Source organism: Phacochoerus africanus, chromosome 15 (genome assembly GCF_016906955.1).
Source record: "Phacochoerus africanus isolate WHEZ1 chromosome 15, ROS_Pafr_v1, whole genome shotgun sequence".
Taxonomy (NCBI): Eukaryota; Metazoa; Chordata; class Mammalia; order Artiodactyla; family Suidae; genus Phacochoerus; species Phacochoerus africanus.
In genome coordinates this window covers 133,599,746-133,616,829 of record NC_062558.1, presented here as the reverse complement: position 1 = coordinate 133,616,829, position 17,084 = coordinate 133,599,746, and the positions used below count along the sequence as shown (strand labels likewise).

Here is a 17,084-nt window from a genome sequence, read left to right as displayed (position 1 = left end):
AGGGTCCAGGTCTGATCCCTTTCTTCTTCCCCCTCAATGCCCAGCTCGCTGTGGGTGTTCCTCAATGAGACCTTGTGGAGCGAGTGAATCACGGACGCCTCCGTCCCTTGATAATCAGGCTCCAAAAGAGTCTCCTTTCTTCCCCTTGTTCATAAACAGATATTTGAAGGCAACAGTGAAAAAGAGATCCCTGTCCTCAACGAGCTGCCCGTCCCCCTGGTGGCACGCTACATTCGCATCAACCCCCAGTCTTGGTTTGATAATGGCAGCATCTGCATGAGGATGGAGATTCTGGGCTGCCCGCTGCCAGGTGAGTTTGCCCTTCTGCACTGCCTGCCTGAGGGGCGGGAGTGCTGATGGGCCGGTGCCTGGCCAGGGTGAGTAACAAGGCCCAGTGATCTTCTTCTCACATACAAAGATACCACATCTATTGCAGGATATTTAGAAAACATAGGTAAACAGAAAAGAAACCAAATAAAAATCACCCATGATCCCACTTAGAAATCCCACGGACGTTTGGGACATCAAAGCAATATGCCAAAGTAATATGACAAGTAGGTTTTGCCTCCTGGATTTTAAGATGATGCATATTGACTCCTTAAAAAAGACACATGCACCCGCATGTTCATTGCAGCTCTATTCACAATAGCCAAGACAGGGAAACAACCCAAATGTCCATCAGCACATGACTTGGATTAGGAAGATGTGGTACATATACACAATGGAATACTACTCAGCCATAAAAAAGAATGACTTAATGCCATTGGCAGCAACATGGATGGAACTAGAGACTCTCATACTGAGTGAAGTAAGTCAGAAAGAGAAAGACAAATACCATATGATATCACTTATATCGGGAATCTAATATACAGCACAAATGAACCTTTCCACAGAAAAGAAAATCATGGATTGCAGAATGGTCTTGTGGTTTCCAAGGGGGAGGGAGTGGGATGGTTGGGGGGCTTGGGGTTCATAGATACAAACTCTTGCCTTTGGGATGGATTAGCAATGAGATCCTGCTGTGTAGCACTGGGAACTATGTCTAGTCACTTATGATGGAGCAGGATAATGTGAGAAAATAGAATGTGTACATGTATGTGTAATTGGGTCACCATGCTGTACAGTAGAAAAAAAAATTGTATTAGGGAAATAACTATTAAAAAATAACAATAATTTTTTAAAAAGAAAAAAAAAAGATGATGCATATTGAGTTCCCACTGTGGCTCAGTGGGTTAAGAACCCGACTAGTGTCCATGAGGATGCAAAGTTGATCCCTGGCCTTGCTCAGTGAGGCCAGGGATCCAGCACTACCAGGAACTGTGTCATAGGTCGCAGGTGCATTTGGATCCAGCATTGCCGTGGCTGTGGAGTAGGCCGGCAGCTGCAGCTCCAGTTCAGTCCCTGACCCAGGAACTTCCATATGCTGCAGATGTGGCCTTAAAAAAAAAAATAATGCATGGTTCCGGGTTGAAAATTCACTCAACACTACCACTCCGAAGTGGGCAAAAGAAAGTGACAGAAACATTTTTTTTAGGTAATGTGTTTCATTGCCCTTGAATGCTCTTGCTACACCGGGCGGGGGAAGTGCTGGAAGGTAATTTAAACTTGACCATGTGCCTGGCCTCTTTCTGTTTTGGTAGCTTCACTCAAGTGCCTTTGTCTTTGGGTAAATCCTTGCTTCTTTAGGTTGTATTCCTCCTGCCCTGTTTTCACGTGATGGAATCTGGGCACAACCCCGGGGTGACAGGAAGATGGGGGCCGGAATTCACATGAGGATCCTTGCTGGTGTCCGTCTGGACAGGCTGACCTGGTCTGGCTCGCTGCTCTGCTGGTCTTTCAGAGCTTCTGACTTTGTGCCCACGGGGAGCCTGTACGTGGCAGCCTCTTCATCCTAACCAGACAGCTCCAGAGCAGGAAGCTGGCCTCCAGAACATTCCCAAGGCCCTTCATGAGGGCCTCTAGGCGTTTTGGCCTTTCTGTCCATCCACTATCAGGCCGTAATGAGGAGCTTTGGGTTATCTCTCCTATGCTTTCTCCTCCAGGGAAGCCTCACTTCTCCTGTCTGGTGTGAGATTCAGGCCTTGCTCCCTCTGGATCCCCTGCCAGGGGGAAGGGTACCACCAGCTCTGATGCTCCGAGGATCCACTCTATCCATCATGCTATTTCTATAGCCATCCTGCCCTGCCATGAACTTACACTTCCTGAGCTTACTTGCTTCCTTTTTTTTTTTTTTGGTCTTTTTAGGGCTGCACTCACAGCACATGGAAGTTCCCAGGCTAGGGGTCGAATCAGAGCTGCAGCTGACGCCTACACTGCAGCCATAGCAATACCGAATCTGAGCCGCACCTGTGACTGACGCCGCAACTTGCCGCAACACTGGATCCTTAACCCACTGAGTGAGGCCAGGGCTTGAACTCACATCCTCAGGGGCACTGTGTTGGGTTCTTAACCCACTGAGGCACAGTAGAAAGGCGAGTGTGTGTGTGTCTTCAAGGCCGACCCAGGGGGAATGTTGGGGTCCGGGCCTCCTTTTGTGGCTGGTTCACCCTAGGATGCCAGTCTCAGGTGCCGCCCGCTGCTGGCCAGGGCCTGCCGGGCTTTCCTGGGCTCGCTGAGTCTGCACGACAGGCGCAGGCGGGGGTCTGTGAGGCCCTCTCGGTGCCAGTTTGCTCAGCGCAGCCCAGTCTGCCTGCTTTAACGGGCGTGGTCACAGTTTCTCTCTGAGGCCAGGAATTCATCTGTTGATGGTAAAGGGCAGAGGGCAGCCTGTGAGAGTCTCATGAAATAAATATTTTCCTGTGAAGTTATTCTTGGTGTGTGTGTGTGTGTTTGAAGATAGGTCCCGGGGGCAATTTAAACACAGAGTGCCAGCGTGAAATCTGGACGGGGTTCAAGTATGGACTTGAAATGGTTCTATTTTCCAACCCCGAGTATTTAGGGCCATCTTTCTTCTAGAAGTTACAGAGCAGCCTGCCCAGAGGGGAGCTGGCTTTTGAGCACACCGCCTGGTGGTGGTGGTCCCATCCGTGGGCCTGGGGTGGCATAGGGACCCCCCCCAAGTCCATGTGGGTAAATGCATCTTGTCTGGTTGCCTTACTTTTGACACGGTTCCTTTGTGTGAGCTGATGAGGCCACAGGCAGAGGTCACCCAACCAGCTCAGCCACTCAAACCCAAGGCGACCTGTGCTCTAAATGTAGCCACCCAGAGTCTGTTCTTCCTGGAGCTCTTGCTTATGCAAAATTCATTTACCTTTGCTTCTGCTTCTCTTTGTTCTGTCCTGTCTTCCTGTGAACTTTCAGCTGGGGGCGAAGGAAGGAGATGATTCTTTTTAAGTCTTCATGAAAAGTGTTTCCAGAAATTTTTGAACTGGAAATTGAACTACCCTATACCATGGTCAGCTAATAGGATTTTTAAAGCTCAAAACTAATAGAGAAGGGGGAGTGCCGTTTAGTAGTTATAGTTTCCGTCTTGCAAGATGAGAAGGTTCTAGCGCTCTCCTTCTACAACAGGGTGAATATTTCACATCACTCCCCTGTACTCTTCAAAATGGTTAAGATGGTACCTTATATGTGGTGTATTTTACTCAGATTAAAAATTGCTTTCGTTCAAGGAAATCTTTTAAATGTTCAGTTTTTAAGAAGTAAAAGCAAAGCCTGTTCCCCAAATTTGTCATTTCGGACTAAGGATCTACGCATATCAGACGCTGGGGGGACCTTCTTAAGGTGCATTTTTAATATTGAAGGATTCATGTTAAGGCACACACAGATGAATCCCAGATCACAGCGGTGGTGGTTTCCGGGCAGTTTGCTCTTGCAAACACCACATTTTGCTCTGTCTGGTTCTGGAAGGGGCCCGGTTGTCCTGCACGTGATTGCCCCACAGGGTGCCAGGGTCCTGGGAAGTGACCTGCGGTGTGTGGTGTGGTGATGCCTGAGCCCTCACTGCTGCGCTGCAGCTTCTATGACGCGTGGGTGACTCTGACCTCTTTTAGGAAAGATACTGCTTCACCCACCTGGTCTTCCTGGCCGCCGGCCTGAGAGACCATCCTTTCTCTGCGGGGGCGGCGGGGGGGCAGGAGCGTCCAGGGTCTTGGATTCGACTCAGAGGAGCCTGCGGAGAGCCTTCCAGAGACCTGTGACAAGGAGCTTGTGTCCCTCAAGCACAGAGATGCTCCTGGAGGGAAGCGGCCTTGAGTCATTCCTTTGGGTGGCCAGGACCTGCTGAAACGCTGTGTCTCCTTTCTTTGACTATATAGACCCTCCCAGTCATTAGCCCCTGAGAAAATGTCTTCATTTAACATGTTAACTTTTTAAATTAATTTAACATTAATTCATTCATTTAATGTTTTTAATTAAGACCACCACCAATCCTGCTGAACGGTAATCATGTTTCAGCCCACCCTATGCCCTCTCATCAATACGTCTAAAGTGGGGGACGTTTGAGCTCTACTGGGTCAGCAGAGTGACAAGGATCTTTTAAATCTATTTGTGTTGCTACCTTCTCCTTTGCTTCAGAAGTCAGGTCACAGCCCGCCCCCGCTCCCCCCGCCCAAAGGAACCTCAGAACATGACTGCATTTGGAAAGAGCGTCTTTGTGATTAGTTAAGATGAGGTCATACGGGGTGAGGCTGGGCCCTGGATCCAATAACTGGTGTCCTTAAGAAGAGAAAACAGAGACACAGAGACAAACAAGGAGGAGGCCACGTGATGATAGAGCCAGAGATGGAAGTGATGTGGCTACAAGCCAAGGATTGCCAGCAACCTCCAGGAACTAGGAAGATACTAGGGAGTATTATGGAAAGTGGGGTCCTGCTGCTCGCCGCTCTAAAGCCACTGAAGAGGCAAGGTTGGTGGAAAGGAAAGTTTGCTTTATTTCAGAGACCGGCAGTGGAGGGAGGTGGGTGGATTCCTGTCCAAAGGCTGACTCCCCACCATTGGCAACCAGCGGGCAAGAGCTTTTCTAGGAGGAGGGAGGGGCTGCGTGCATCATCTTGATTTATTATTATTATTTTTTTGTCTTTTCAGAACTGCGCCTGTGGCATATGGAGGTTCCCAGGCTAGGGGTTGAATTGGAGCTATAGCCGCTGGGCTACACACCATGGCCACAGCAACACCAAATCTGAACCACATCTTCGACCTACACCACACTCACGGCATCTCCTGATGCTTAATCCTCGTGGATGCTAGTCAGATTCATTTCTGCTGTGCCATGACAGGAACTCCCATCTTGATAGTTTTAAGTACAGTTTATCTTCAATTCCAGGGTCACTTTGTTCCCCTTTCCCTGAGGGCAGTTCTCACAATTGTGGCAGCTTTTGTCATGGCTACATTCTGGTCATCAAGAGGTTAACCTCTTCCACCTGGTGGGAGTTTCAGTATTTACAAGGCAGCTCACAAGATATGGCTCAGAATACCATCTATAGCCCTTGAGAAGGAACCAAAAGTCCTTGACTTTGATTAATGACTGAACTATTATTATTTGGTCTCATTTGACTATTTTCCTTTGCATCTGCATTTTCTCACTTCTCTGATTAAACTTATGCTTTGACTGAGTTTTTCCTACAGACCAAAGGCAGGCGAAGGCTATGGCATGGGAAGGACCATAGGGTCCTGCTCCGTGTCACAAGGATCTTCCCCTAGAGCCTTTAAAGTGCAGGTCCTGGCTGACACCTTGATTTCAGACGTCCATCCTTCAGAATTGTGAGACAATAAATGTGCTTTAAGCCGCCTAGTTTATGACACTTTGTTATGGCAGCTCTAGGGAGCCAGTATACTAACAAACCCAAAGATGGCAGATGACGTTATGTTCCATAATTATCCTCAGTCCTGAGTTTGTGGTTTTCATCTGCCACCCCCTCCGCTCTCCTCTCCATTCTCTGTTCTGCTATAACATTAGGTAAATAGCATCATAGCATAAAGTAAGCCTTTTCTCAGAGGTCCTCCAGGACCCAGAAAATGTTATCTTTTTTTTGTAACTAATCCTTCCTAAATAACTTGATTAGAATATCTATCCATCCATCATCCATCATCCATCCATCATCCATCCATCTATCCATCCCTCATTCATTCTTGTATCAAACACTTTGGGGATACCTGTTCTGAGCCAGGGGCAGGGATTCTGACATAAGATGCCACAATTGCTGCTCCCAGAGCCGTCACAGCACAGTGAGGGAGACGTGTGGGCATCTTTTCCCCGGTGAATCCCTCTCAATTCAGGAGGCTCCAGCGCTGCTGGCTGCAGCCTGTCCTCACTCTTACCCTTCTGAGTTTAAATAAAAGTGTGATTTCTCTTCTTTGTCCAGCTGCCCCTATGTTGATTATCCTAGGAAACTGTAAAAAAAAAAAAAGGCAACACTTTTGAAAACTGTCTTTCCTGACAGTTTCTCCTATCAGTCAGGCTGCAAATTAGCCCTAGGACTCTCTGGAGAAGCAGCGCCGGCCAAGAAATCAGAGTTTCCTGGACTTGGGCGAGCAGCCTGGTGGAGATGCTATGGGATAGGGTCAGTGAGATGGGGCAGAAAGGAAATAAGCACCAACGATGTGCTGCTCCCTCTTCGGAGCCACGTGGAGCCCTGGGTTTGATGCTTTCACTGACAGTAATGACCTTGGATCAAAACGGGCTCTGCCAGGGGGTCCCTGTCTTCCCCTTGCCCCTCTTGGAGTGCCCTTGTCGTAAGGACAGTCAGATGGGCATGGACAAGTGTGCCTTCTTCTCATCAGGGAGCCAGCTCTTTGCAGAAGGGGTTTGGTGTTCTTTGCATATGGTAGCAGGTCATCTGTGCTCAGGAGTCTGGGGGGCTGGGGGTGTCAGGGCCGAGGGAGGTCACAAGGCCATGGCAATGTGCCTTTCCTTGGGTGAAGGGCTGGCCTCACGGCAGGTAAAGAAAAATATGCTGTGGCTGCATTTCTGGTGTCCTCCTTATTCCTCGGAGAGCACTTTGAAGCCAGCAATTTTTTTTTTTTAATGAGATGAAAGTCATGTAACGAACAATTCAGTGTTTTAAAGAATACGGCGCAGTGCTTTTTAGTGTATTCACACGGTTGGGAGATCACCGGCTCTCCCTCGTTGTAGAACTTTGTCCTGGACCCCAAAACACCCTGGATGCACTGAGTAATCCCTTCCGGATTCCCCTCCACCATCCCCTGTTGACCTCTCATCTGCTATGTCGCTACGGATTTGCCTGTTCTGGATTAATCCTAGCAAAGGAGTCATGAGCTCCAAGAGCCCCCTTTCCAGCAAACGTAGCCTTTCCTCTCCCAGCTGAGCACCCGCTACTGTCAAGCAACACCCCAGCCCTGGGAGCAGCCAACAGCAAAGCAGAATGGTCCAGGAACCTTGGTATTCCCTGGGTGTCCAGTAGTGGGGTTTGGTCTGGGGTTATTAGCGCCCTGTGTAGTGAGCTGGGGCCTGATTTGGGATGAACAGGGCCAGTGTCCGCAGCAGCGAGGAGACAGGAATTTCCTAGAGCTGCCATGACAAAGTACCCAAAACCGAATGGCTTAGAATAACGCAGTTATCATCTCACAGTTCCAGAGGCTAGAAGGCCAAGGTTAAGGTACGCAGGGCTGGTTCCTTCTGAGGCCGGGAGGGAGCATCTGTTCCTGGCCTCTCCCCCATCTCCTGGTGGTTTGCTGTCTAATTTTTGACATCCCTCCGTTGGCAGATGCATCTCCCGATCTCCTGTCACATGGGGTCTGCCACCCTCGTGTCCCTTGGTGTCCCCTGCTGCTTCTCTCTGCATTCGCATTTCCCCTTTCGAGAGACATGGTGATCACGGAATAGGGCCCACCTTCACGACCTCACTTAAACTTGATAACCTCTGTAAAAACCCTCTCTCCAAATAAGGTCACGTTCTAAGTTCCTCGGGGCCAGGATGCCGACCTGTCTTTTTGAAGGAAGGACGTCATTCAACCCCAGACAGGCCTTATGAGTGGACCTGTGGGGAATGAGCAGGATTTTGAGTCGTTCAGTAAGGGAAGTAAAGTTGGGAGGATGATTGGAGGCCTCACGTGCCCTCTCTGGACTTTGTCAAGTCCCGTGACTGAGGTTTTTCAGAAGAATTTCGCTGATTTTCAGTGCATCTGCTGCCCCCCCCCCTTTTTTTTAACTGCCACAACTGTAGCATATGGAAGTTCCCAGGCTACAGGCTCGGGGTCAAATTGGAGCTGTCACCTCTGGCCTACACCACAGCCACAGCAACTCCATATCTGAGCCGCATCTGTGATCTACACCACAGCTCATGGCAAGGCTGGCTCCTTAACCCCATGAGCGAGGCCGGGGATCGAACCTGTGTCCTCATGGTTACTAGTCGGGTTCTTAACCCACTGAACCATGACAAGAACTCCTCAGTACATCTGATAGATAAAACCAGCTGCATGAAAAGAAGCAGGAGCCATCCTTCAGAGCTCCATCTGTGAGGATAAAGGCCGTGCAGACTGAATCAGGGCTTCTGCTGTTTCAAATGTCACGGGTCCCACTCCAATTAGCTTAAGTAAGGTGGGGTGGGGAGCGGAATTTCAGCTCCCAGAAATGAAAGTTCCAGGGTAGATCTGACTCTGGCTTCAGGCAGGAAGAGGTCTAGAATCTCAGGGCCTTCTTGGGGCAGTCAGGCTCCCCCCATCACCACCTTGCCGGCAAGAAGCTTGGCCACTAACACCCCACTCACCCACCACGTGAGTGCCTCCAGCCGGAGACTGCCCTCCTGTCACTGTGGGAGCAAAGCCGTCTTATCAGCCCAACTGGGATCCTAGAATCATCTCTGAGCCAGTGACTGTGGCCAGAGGATGCATATTTTAATTGGCTGGACCTGGGTCACACGCCCGTACCTGTGAGTGATAAGCAAAGCAATTCCATCAGAACCATCTGAAATAGATTCCCAGGAGAAACAGGAGAAAGGGATTCTGTTGTCCACAGAAGGAGAAGGGAGACAATGGGTTTGGCTGACTAACTGGCTCTGTCTGCAGACTCTGGGCTCTGATGGAGCAGGGCTTAGGTCTCACTTATTACCTACAGTCTTGGCCCGTAATAGGTTCTCAGTACAACGTCTTTATCCAATCAGGGGGATTCTCACTGTGGCACCATGGCACCATGGTGGGTGGTTAGTGACCCTGCATTTGCTGCAGCTACAGCTTGAGTTTGGATTTGTCCCCTGGCCGGGGAACTTCCATACTCTATGGGGTGTGGCAGGAAAAGAAAAAAAAAAAAAACTTTCTCCAATCAGGATAAGTGGACAAGTAAAGAAGTATTTGTTCAAAAGATGGGAGACGGAGTTGTGAAAAATGCTCACCTGTGGTTCTGAGACAGTTCTGGAACTTTTACCCATGTCCTTAGACAAGTCGATGAGTCTCAAGGGAGGAAAGATGTTGCCAATCGTGGAGCCCTTCCGTATGTAGAGTTCTGGGTTTTTCTTCAATCTCCTTTAAGAACACCAGTCGGAATGGCCAGCATCAAAACGTCTACAAACAGGAGTTCCCTTCGTGGTGCAGTGGTTAACGAATCCGACTAGGAACCATGAGGTTGCGGGTTCGGTCCCTGCCCTTGCTCAGTGGGTTAACGATCCGGGGTTGCCGTGAGCTGTGGTGTAGGTTGCAGATGCGGCTCAGATCCCGCGTTGCTGTGGCTCTGGCGTAGGCTGGTGGCTACAGCTCCGATTGGACCCCTAGCCTGGGAACCTCCATATGCCGCGGGAGCGGCCCAAGAAATGGCAAAAAGACAAAAAAAAAAAAGTCTACAAACAATAAATGCTGGAGAGGATGTGGAGAAAAGGGAACTCTATTACACTGTTGGTGGGAATATAAATTTGTGCAACTACTATGGAAAACTATAATTCTTTCCTTAAAAAACTAAATATAGAGCTACCATATGATCCAGCAGTCACACTTCTGGGCATATATCTGGCGAAAACCGTAATTCAAGAAGATGCATGCATCCCTGTGTTCATGGCAGTGCTGTTCACAATAGCCAAGACATGGAAGCAACCTAAATGTCCATCAACAGATGGACGAATAAAGAAGATGTGGTACATATATGCAAAGCAATACTACTCAGCCATAAAAAGAACAAAATAATGCCATTTACAGCAACGTGGATGGACCTAGAGATTATCATGCTAAATCAAGTAAGACAGAAAAAGGCGAATACCATATGACATCACTTCGATGTGGAATCTAATAAAAATGATACAAAAGAACTTATTTATAAAACAGAAACAAACTCACAGATTTTGAGCTCAAGCTCATAGTCACCAAAGGGGAAACATAGGGAGATAGGGATAAATGAGGAGTTTAGAATTAACATATACACACTACTGCATATCCAATACATAACTAACTAACAAGGACCTATGTATAGCACAGGGTACTCTATTCAATGTTCCGTAATAACCCATATGGGAAAAAAGAATGGATATATGTATAGGTATAACTGATTCACTGTGCTATACACCTGAAACTAATATAACATTGTAAGTCAACCATACTCCGACAAAATTAAAAAAAAAAAAAAAAGAACCTCCAAGGCATAACTTGTGTTTGAAGACAAAAGGGACTTTCCAAGAAGAGTTTCCAAAGAGGCCCCTAGAACTTGCGGGATGTTGAATAGCTTTTAGGAAACAGCAGGTGGGTAAATTAAGTGTAAATTAACGTGGAAATGTGCTTCCCCTTGAAAAGGCCAGGTTTGGAAAGCAAAGGGCAGGTGGCTTGCCTGAGGGTGTTGTCGGCCTGTACTCCCCAAAGGAGAGCTTGGAACGTAATTGGGGGGCCTTTGTCAAGCGAGAATTACTTTTGCCCTTTTCCCTGAACAGAATGCCACTTTTCCCTCCCACATTATTTCTCTTTCAGTAGTGGTTATTTGTTTCTCATAGTGTTACTGGAAAACCTTTGGTGAATATTAAAAACAGTCTTTGTGGTGTTTGGATCTAAATGTGAGTTTCAGCTTCTTGCATGTGACCCCAGTTCTCGGGGGCGAAATCAGTCTTGAAGGGAACCCTGGCAGGCAGGTTCCATTGTGACAGTCACCACCTGTGGCTGTGGGACTCAGGCTGGCAGCAGGTTCAGGTGATGGCAGATGTGTGTAATGTGCCCCAAGGACCTCAGCCCTGCTGCCAGTGTCCTCAGTACTTTAACCTGAGGCTTCTCGAACTTCTGGGTTTTTTAAAAATATGAATTCTGATTCCGTAGACCTAGGCTGGGTCTGACAAGCAATGGATGCCCCTGGTCTGTGGCCACATTTGGTGACACGAATTAAGACCCCCTGCTCCTATTACCACTGGGAACAGATATTTGTCCCTCCATCACCCACCACCGCCACTGCCTCCAGAATCATCATTTGAACCTCTTGGATCAAACAGCTGCTGTGGTTCCAACTTTGCTCCTGTGGTTTTTGGTTAGTAGGTTGACCTGTCTAAAGCACCACATTCTCTCAACATTTTGGGGAGATCTGAGCTGGCCAGGATTTCTGGCTGCATAGAGATGATGGAGATGGAGGTTGGGATGGAGATGCAGACAGGGATGGAGATGAAGATGCAGATGGGGATGAGGATGGCGATACAGATGGGGGTGGAGATGGAGATGCAGATGGGGATGGAGATGGCAAGCCTGGCTGAAGCTCTGTAAGCCTCACTACTTTTTGTCAGGTCAGAACAAAGTCCTCAGGGCCCACTGGGTGCCCCTTCCCTCTTATCCTTCTTCTCACTCTTACTGTTCCATGCCCCCCTCCTTTCTTCTGTGTGTTCTTTATTTTTTTGCTTCTAGGAATTAAAGGAAAAAGTCAGTTTATATGGAAGAGAATCAGATCAAGAGCAGAATCTCCTCCGCTTGACCCCCAGTCCCCAGGGGTCCCCACTGCTAATGCATCCTGATAATGTCTGTTTGGGTGCTTTGGCTCCAACAACAGAAATTCCAGCTCCCACTGGCTTAGCAGTTCAGGGAATTCTTTGTCTCATGTGATTGAAAGTCCCAAGGGAAGGTGATGGGAACCCGGGATTGGTTCACTCAGTAGCTCCTGGTACTGAGGATTCTCTCTGTCCTATACTCTGGAAAGACTCTCACTCACTCCTCTGTACCATTATACTCCTTCCTTTCAACCTGGACCAGTAAGAGTGGCTGGGCTGCTGTGCTCTGATTGGCTTAGACCAATCATGTTGGACCCTTGGAGCTGGGGGCATGAGGTCATTTTTCTCTAAGTGGAGAAGTGGGGCTTCTCAAACAACACAGCATTTCTGTTAGGAAGGAGGAAAGTGGATGTAATGCTGGATGAGCCACTGACAGTGTCAACCACACTACAGAAAATTTCTATATAGTTGTGATATTTATTCATTTGTTCATTCACTTATTCCTTCATTCATTTAATGTGACAATTTCCCAGGCACTAATACTAACAATAAACCAGTGAGGGGGGTACCAGTGTTCCCCTGTTTTGGGGTGAAGATATTAAGGCAAAAATGGCTCCCATGACTTAGCCAAGGTCACACAGCACATGAGTAGAAGAGCAGAGATTGGAACCTAGGCATTCTGGCTCCAGATCTAGGCTCTCCCCACTGGGTAGTTCTGACTCTTAAGATGCTTCTTGAAAGTTTGCCCTCTGACCTCTGTGTGAATGTTAGAAACAACACTGGGCTGTGTTCCACATGAATCAGGCACCTAACAGAGCCACCACAAATAATCGAATGATGGGAGTGAATTCAAAACCATATTTCTGTCCCTAGATCCAAATAACTATTATCACCGACGGAATGAAATGACCACCACTGATGACCTGGATTTTAAGCACCACAACTATAAGGAAATGCGTCAGGTAAGAGGCACATTTGTCAAAAAGAAATCTGCCATGTGCCCAGAAGCACATAGATTTGAGATTTGGGGTTGTTTCTGGTTTTTGTCTTTTTTAGGGCCACGCCCACAGCATATGAAAGTTCCCAGGCTAGGGAGTCCAATCAGAGCTGCAGCTGCTGGCCTACGGCACAGCCACAGCAATGCCAGATCCGAGCTGTCTCTGTGACCTACACCACAGCTCATGGCAATGCTGCAGCCTTAACCCACTGAGCAAGGCCAGGGATCAAACCTGCATCCTCATGGATACTAATTGGGTTCATTACTGCTGAGCCACAATGGGAACTCCTAGGTTTTGGGGTTTTATGGTTTTGTTGAAGCCACACTAAATACTTGTAGTTTCGAGGTTGAGAATGTTTTGTTGGGGTTCAGGTCCCCAGAGGAAGCCTCCTTCACCAGCAAGTGATTGAAGCAAAATATGAACCCAGACCTTATGATTTAATACTGGAATTCTTCTTTCTACACTGTTGGTGGGAATGTAAATCAGTGCAGCCACTGTGGAAAACAGTACAGAGTTTCCTTAGAAAACTAAAAATTGAGCAGCCATGTGATCCAGCGTTTCCACTCTTGGGTATATACCAAAACATCCAAAAAAAAAAAAACCGCATGTACCCCAGTGTTTATAGCAGCGTGGCTTACAACCGTCAAGACATAGAAATGACCCAAGTGCCCATCAGCAGACAATTGGCTTAAGATGTCATGGATAGACCTAGAGAATATTATACTTACTGAAGTAGGTCCGACAGAGAAAGACAACTGTGTTATGACATCACTTATATGTGGAATCTAAAAAATAATACCCAAGAACGTATATACAGAACTGCAACAGACGGGCATGGAAAACCAACTATGGCTACCAAAGGGCAAAGGGAGGGGTGAGTTAGGAGCATGGGATTAACACGCACCCATTACTATACCCAAAAGAGATAAGTACCAAGGATTTCCTGTAGAGCACAGGGAATTACATTTGATATTTCGTAATCACCTGTAATCGAAAATCATCTGAAAAGATAGATACGTAACTGAATCACTTTGCTGGACTCCTGAGATGAACGCAATGCCGTTCATCAACCACACTTCAATTAAAACAATTCTCCAGTTCTTAAGGGTCACTGGGCACTTGACTGACATCCACTAACTTACGGATGTCAGTCACGTGCAGAGTCGAAGAAGGAAGAGGATCTAGAAAAACACTGATAACAGTCATTGCAGGACCTACACCTATGGCCTGCATCAATTTTCCCACATTAGCCATTCATCTGCATTAACCCATCTGTCCCTTTAACCACCCTAGGAGGCCAAGGCTGTCGTCCTTGTCCTGCGATGGAGAAACTGAGTCACTGAGGGAATACATGACACCTTCCTTGTTATTCTGATTCTTGGTTCAGAAAAATCCCCCTGCTTGAACCCTGACTCAGGCCAATTAAAGCAGAATCCTTAGGAGAAGGGCTTGGACGTCTAACTTTTTGAAAGCGTTCCTTGTGGTTCTCACGTACAGGCAGGCTTCCGAACAACTGGTTGATACCTTTGTGGTTCTTAGTACTTTCGTACCATTAGGAGGAGAAGAATCCCCCGTGAGACTGGCCCCAGATTTGATTACAGAAATCTAGTAATCCTGAGCTATTGACCGCATTTGCGTACTGGGTGTGGAATTGGGAAGGGCCCAGTGTTTACTGGACAGGCTGCAAGAGCCGACCCTGTGCTTTGCTGTGAAATCCTGATCAGCGTTTGCTTCCAGCCTGGGGCTCGAAAGAGCAGGAAAGTGCTGGCAAATGAGAACTCCTTAGATATGAGAATATCTAAGAAACTGTTTGAAGAGACAGAACAAAGAAGTGTCTTCACACATGCATTTAATGAACCAACTGTTCGCCAAGGCCAAATTAACATTGGCTCAAAGCAAGGCCTCATAGATGCTGAGGGAGGGGACCAGCCACCTGCTCCATGGGCGGGAGACTTTCCTGAGCTTGGAGCAATGAGCTTGTGTCACGAAGGCTCTCTGCCTTCTCCCAGGGAATCGACAAACCCAATTCGTCTTGATGTCATTTGATTTGAGATACACACACAGCTTCCCGACACCTGTCAGCACAGACTTGGAGGTGGGACATGCTAAAGAAATTGCCTCGCTGTCTGGCTCTGCAGAAATCAGGATAATGTGTTTGGACTTGAGGTCTGTGACTCAGCCTTGCTGCTCTCCATTTTCACGTGTTTATGTGACTCCGCTCACCAGTCCATTTCATAAAGCACTTGTGTCTTAACTCGCCTTTGCTTGCTGGGCATCTTGGGATATCTTTTGGCCCAGAAATTAGACAAATAACAACTCATTTGGTGCAGTTAATGTCAAAAGCAGTATATCTAAATGCATTTCAAATGAGCTCACTGCACAGAGAACGCGGGTAGCTGGTGTTTTTAAGTAGTCGTCCTATGTGGAGAATGAGGGTCCTTCTCATAGAAGGAGACCTGGTGGCTATGCCTTATCACCTTGGGGACTCTGGTCACCATCACCTGGCAGATGTTGGAACTAACTGGAACCCAGTGATGCAACGTGGCCCCTACAGGGGTCATTGGGTGACCTCTCGGAGGTCTCATGACCTCACAGCCCTCAGCTGGAAACTGTCTAGGGACCATCTATCAATCTTGAAGTGTGTTCACAACGGAAATGATTGGCCCTTTGCATCCCTGGCTCCTGGTGCTGGGAAGGAAGCCAGGACTTTGAGAAATTCCCTATATGGAATCTGCTGGATTGCCCGCAGAAATATGTCTACTGCTGCAGGGCAAAAAAATTATTAGTTTATCCTAGTATGGAGACAGACATTTACAAAAAACAAAAAACAACAACAAAGAAGCAGACACAAGAGCAGGAAGTGAGAAAAGAAAAGAGAAGAGCTATGGCATTGGAGGGAAATCTCGACAGTGGGAGTTGTTCCTGTGTGCCGGAAATATTTCTAGAACCCTGACTTTTTTCTTTCTTTTTTGATCTTCTGTCTTTTTAGGGCCACACCTATGGCATATGGAGGTTCCCAGGCTAGGGGTCGAATTGGAGTTATAGCTGCCAGCCTTCAACACAGCCACAGCAACGCAGGATCCAAGTAGCATCTGTGAACTACACCACAGCTCACAACAATGCCGGATCCTTAACCCACCGAGCAAGGCCAGGGATTGAACCTGCATCCTCATGGATACCAGTCAGATTCGTTTCCACTGGGCCACGACGGGACCTCCTAGAACCCTGACTTGTAAAACACTGTTCTTCCCACAGAGGGAGCTCTGGGGTGTTGTGCAGGGGAAACAGCCGCATAGACACCAATATTAGGAGACATAGTGGGTTAATTAAACTGAGTGCCAAAGGCCTTCATGGCATATGTCACTGATTATAATTGCTTTGTCATCTCTGTGTCTACATGTGCCTTTCTCCTATATTTGAGGCCATGAGGCAGAAACTGTCATTTTATCTTAAATTCATTGTGTGTAGGGTTAGCTGTGTACATTTGAGGTCTTTACAGGGGAGCTATATAGGGACCAGAGGGAGAAGTAAGCGGCATGGGTGGCCATGGTTGGGAAAGGTTGGGGTTGCAGGTGGCATCAGCCACCATCCAGGGCCTCTGGCAGGAAGGAGACTCTGGGCAGTGAGGACCAGAGCCGGGCTGTGGCAGAAGGAGGGAACGGCGTGGTCTGGGACAGCTAGACAGGAGAGGAGGCTGCTCTGAGCGCCAGGAGAGGCGTCTGCCCTGAGTCTGAGACCAGGAGATTCCTTCTCTGAGCAGAGCTGTGTCTGGGGAGATCCATCTGGGCAGCCGCATGGAGAGCACACTGGTGAGCCCTGGTGCCATCTCCAGGAGAGGGATCTGCCGGGAGGAAGATGGGGAGAGGCGTTTTCGTGGTGGGCTGGCCAGTCCTGGGTCCCCCCAGTGAGTCAGGGAGGGAGAGGGGTCTTCCGTGCTTCCCGGGGCGGGGGAGTGATATCTCCCTCCATGGAGGGAGAAGGAGAAGTGGTTTTGAGGGAAAGGGTGGTTGCCAAGGGGGAGGGACCTCGAGGGCAGGATGGGGAGTTTGGGGTTAGTAGATGCAAACTATGACATTTAGAATGGGTCAGCAGTGAGGTCCCACCGTACAGCACAGGGAACTCTATCTAATCTCTTGGGACAGACCAAGAGAATGATGGAAGATACTATGAGCAAAAGAATGTGTGTGTGTGTGTGTGTGTGTGTGTGTGTGTGTATGACCGGGTTGCTATGCTGTACAGCAGAAATTGACTCAAC

At 48.1% G+C, this 17,084-nt stretch overlaps 1 protein-coding gene across 2 annotated transcripts in view; it reads left to right on the top strand.

The window, feature by feature from the left end:
* The window catches only part of CPXM2 (carboxypeptidase X, M14 family member 2), a 132,553-nt gene that overhangs the window by 86,524 nt on the left and 28,945 nt on the right, over nucleotides 1-17,084 (top strand). For both annotated transcript variants that reach the window (XM_047760074.1, XM_047760073.1), the window contains 2 exons: nucleotides 160-310; nucleotides 12,705-12,793. In XM_047760074.1, the coding sequence (XP_047616030.1) occupies nucleotides 160-310; nucleotides 12,705-12,793 (240 nt within the window). The remainder of the gene's footprint in view (nucleotides 1-159; nucleotides 311-12,704; nucleotides 12,794-17,084) is intronic.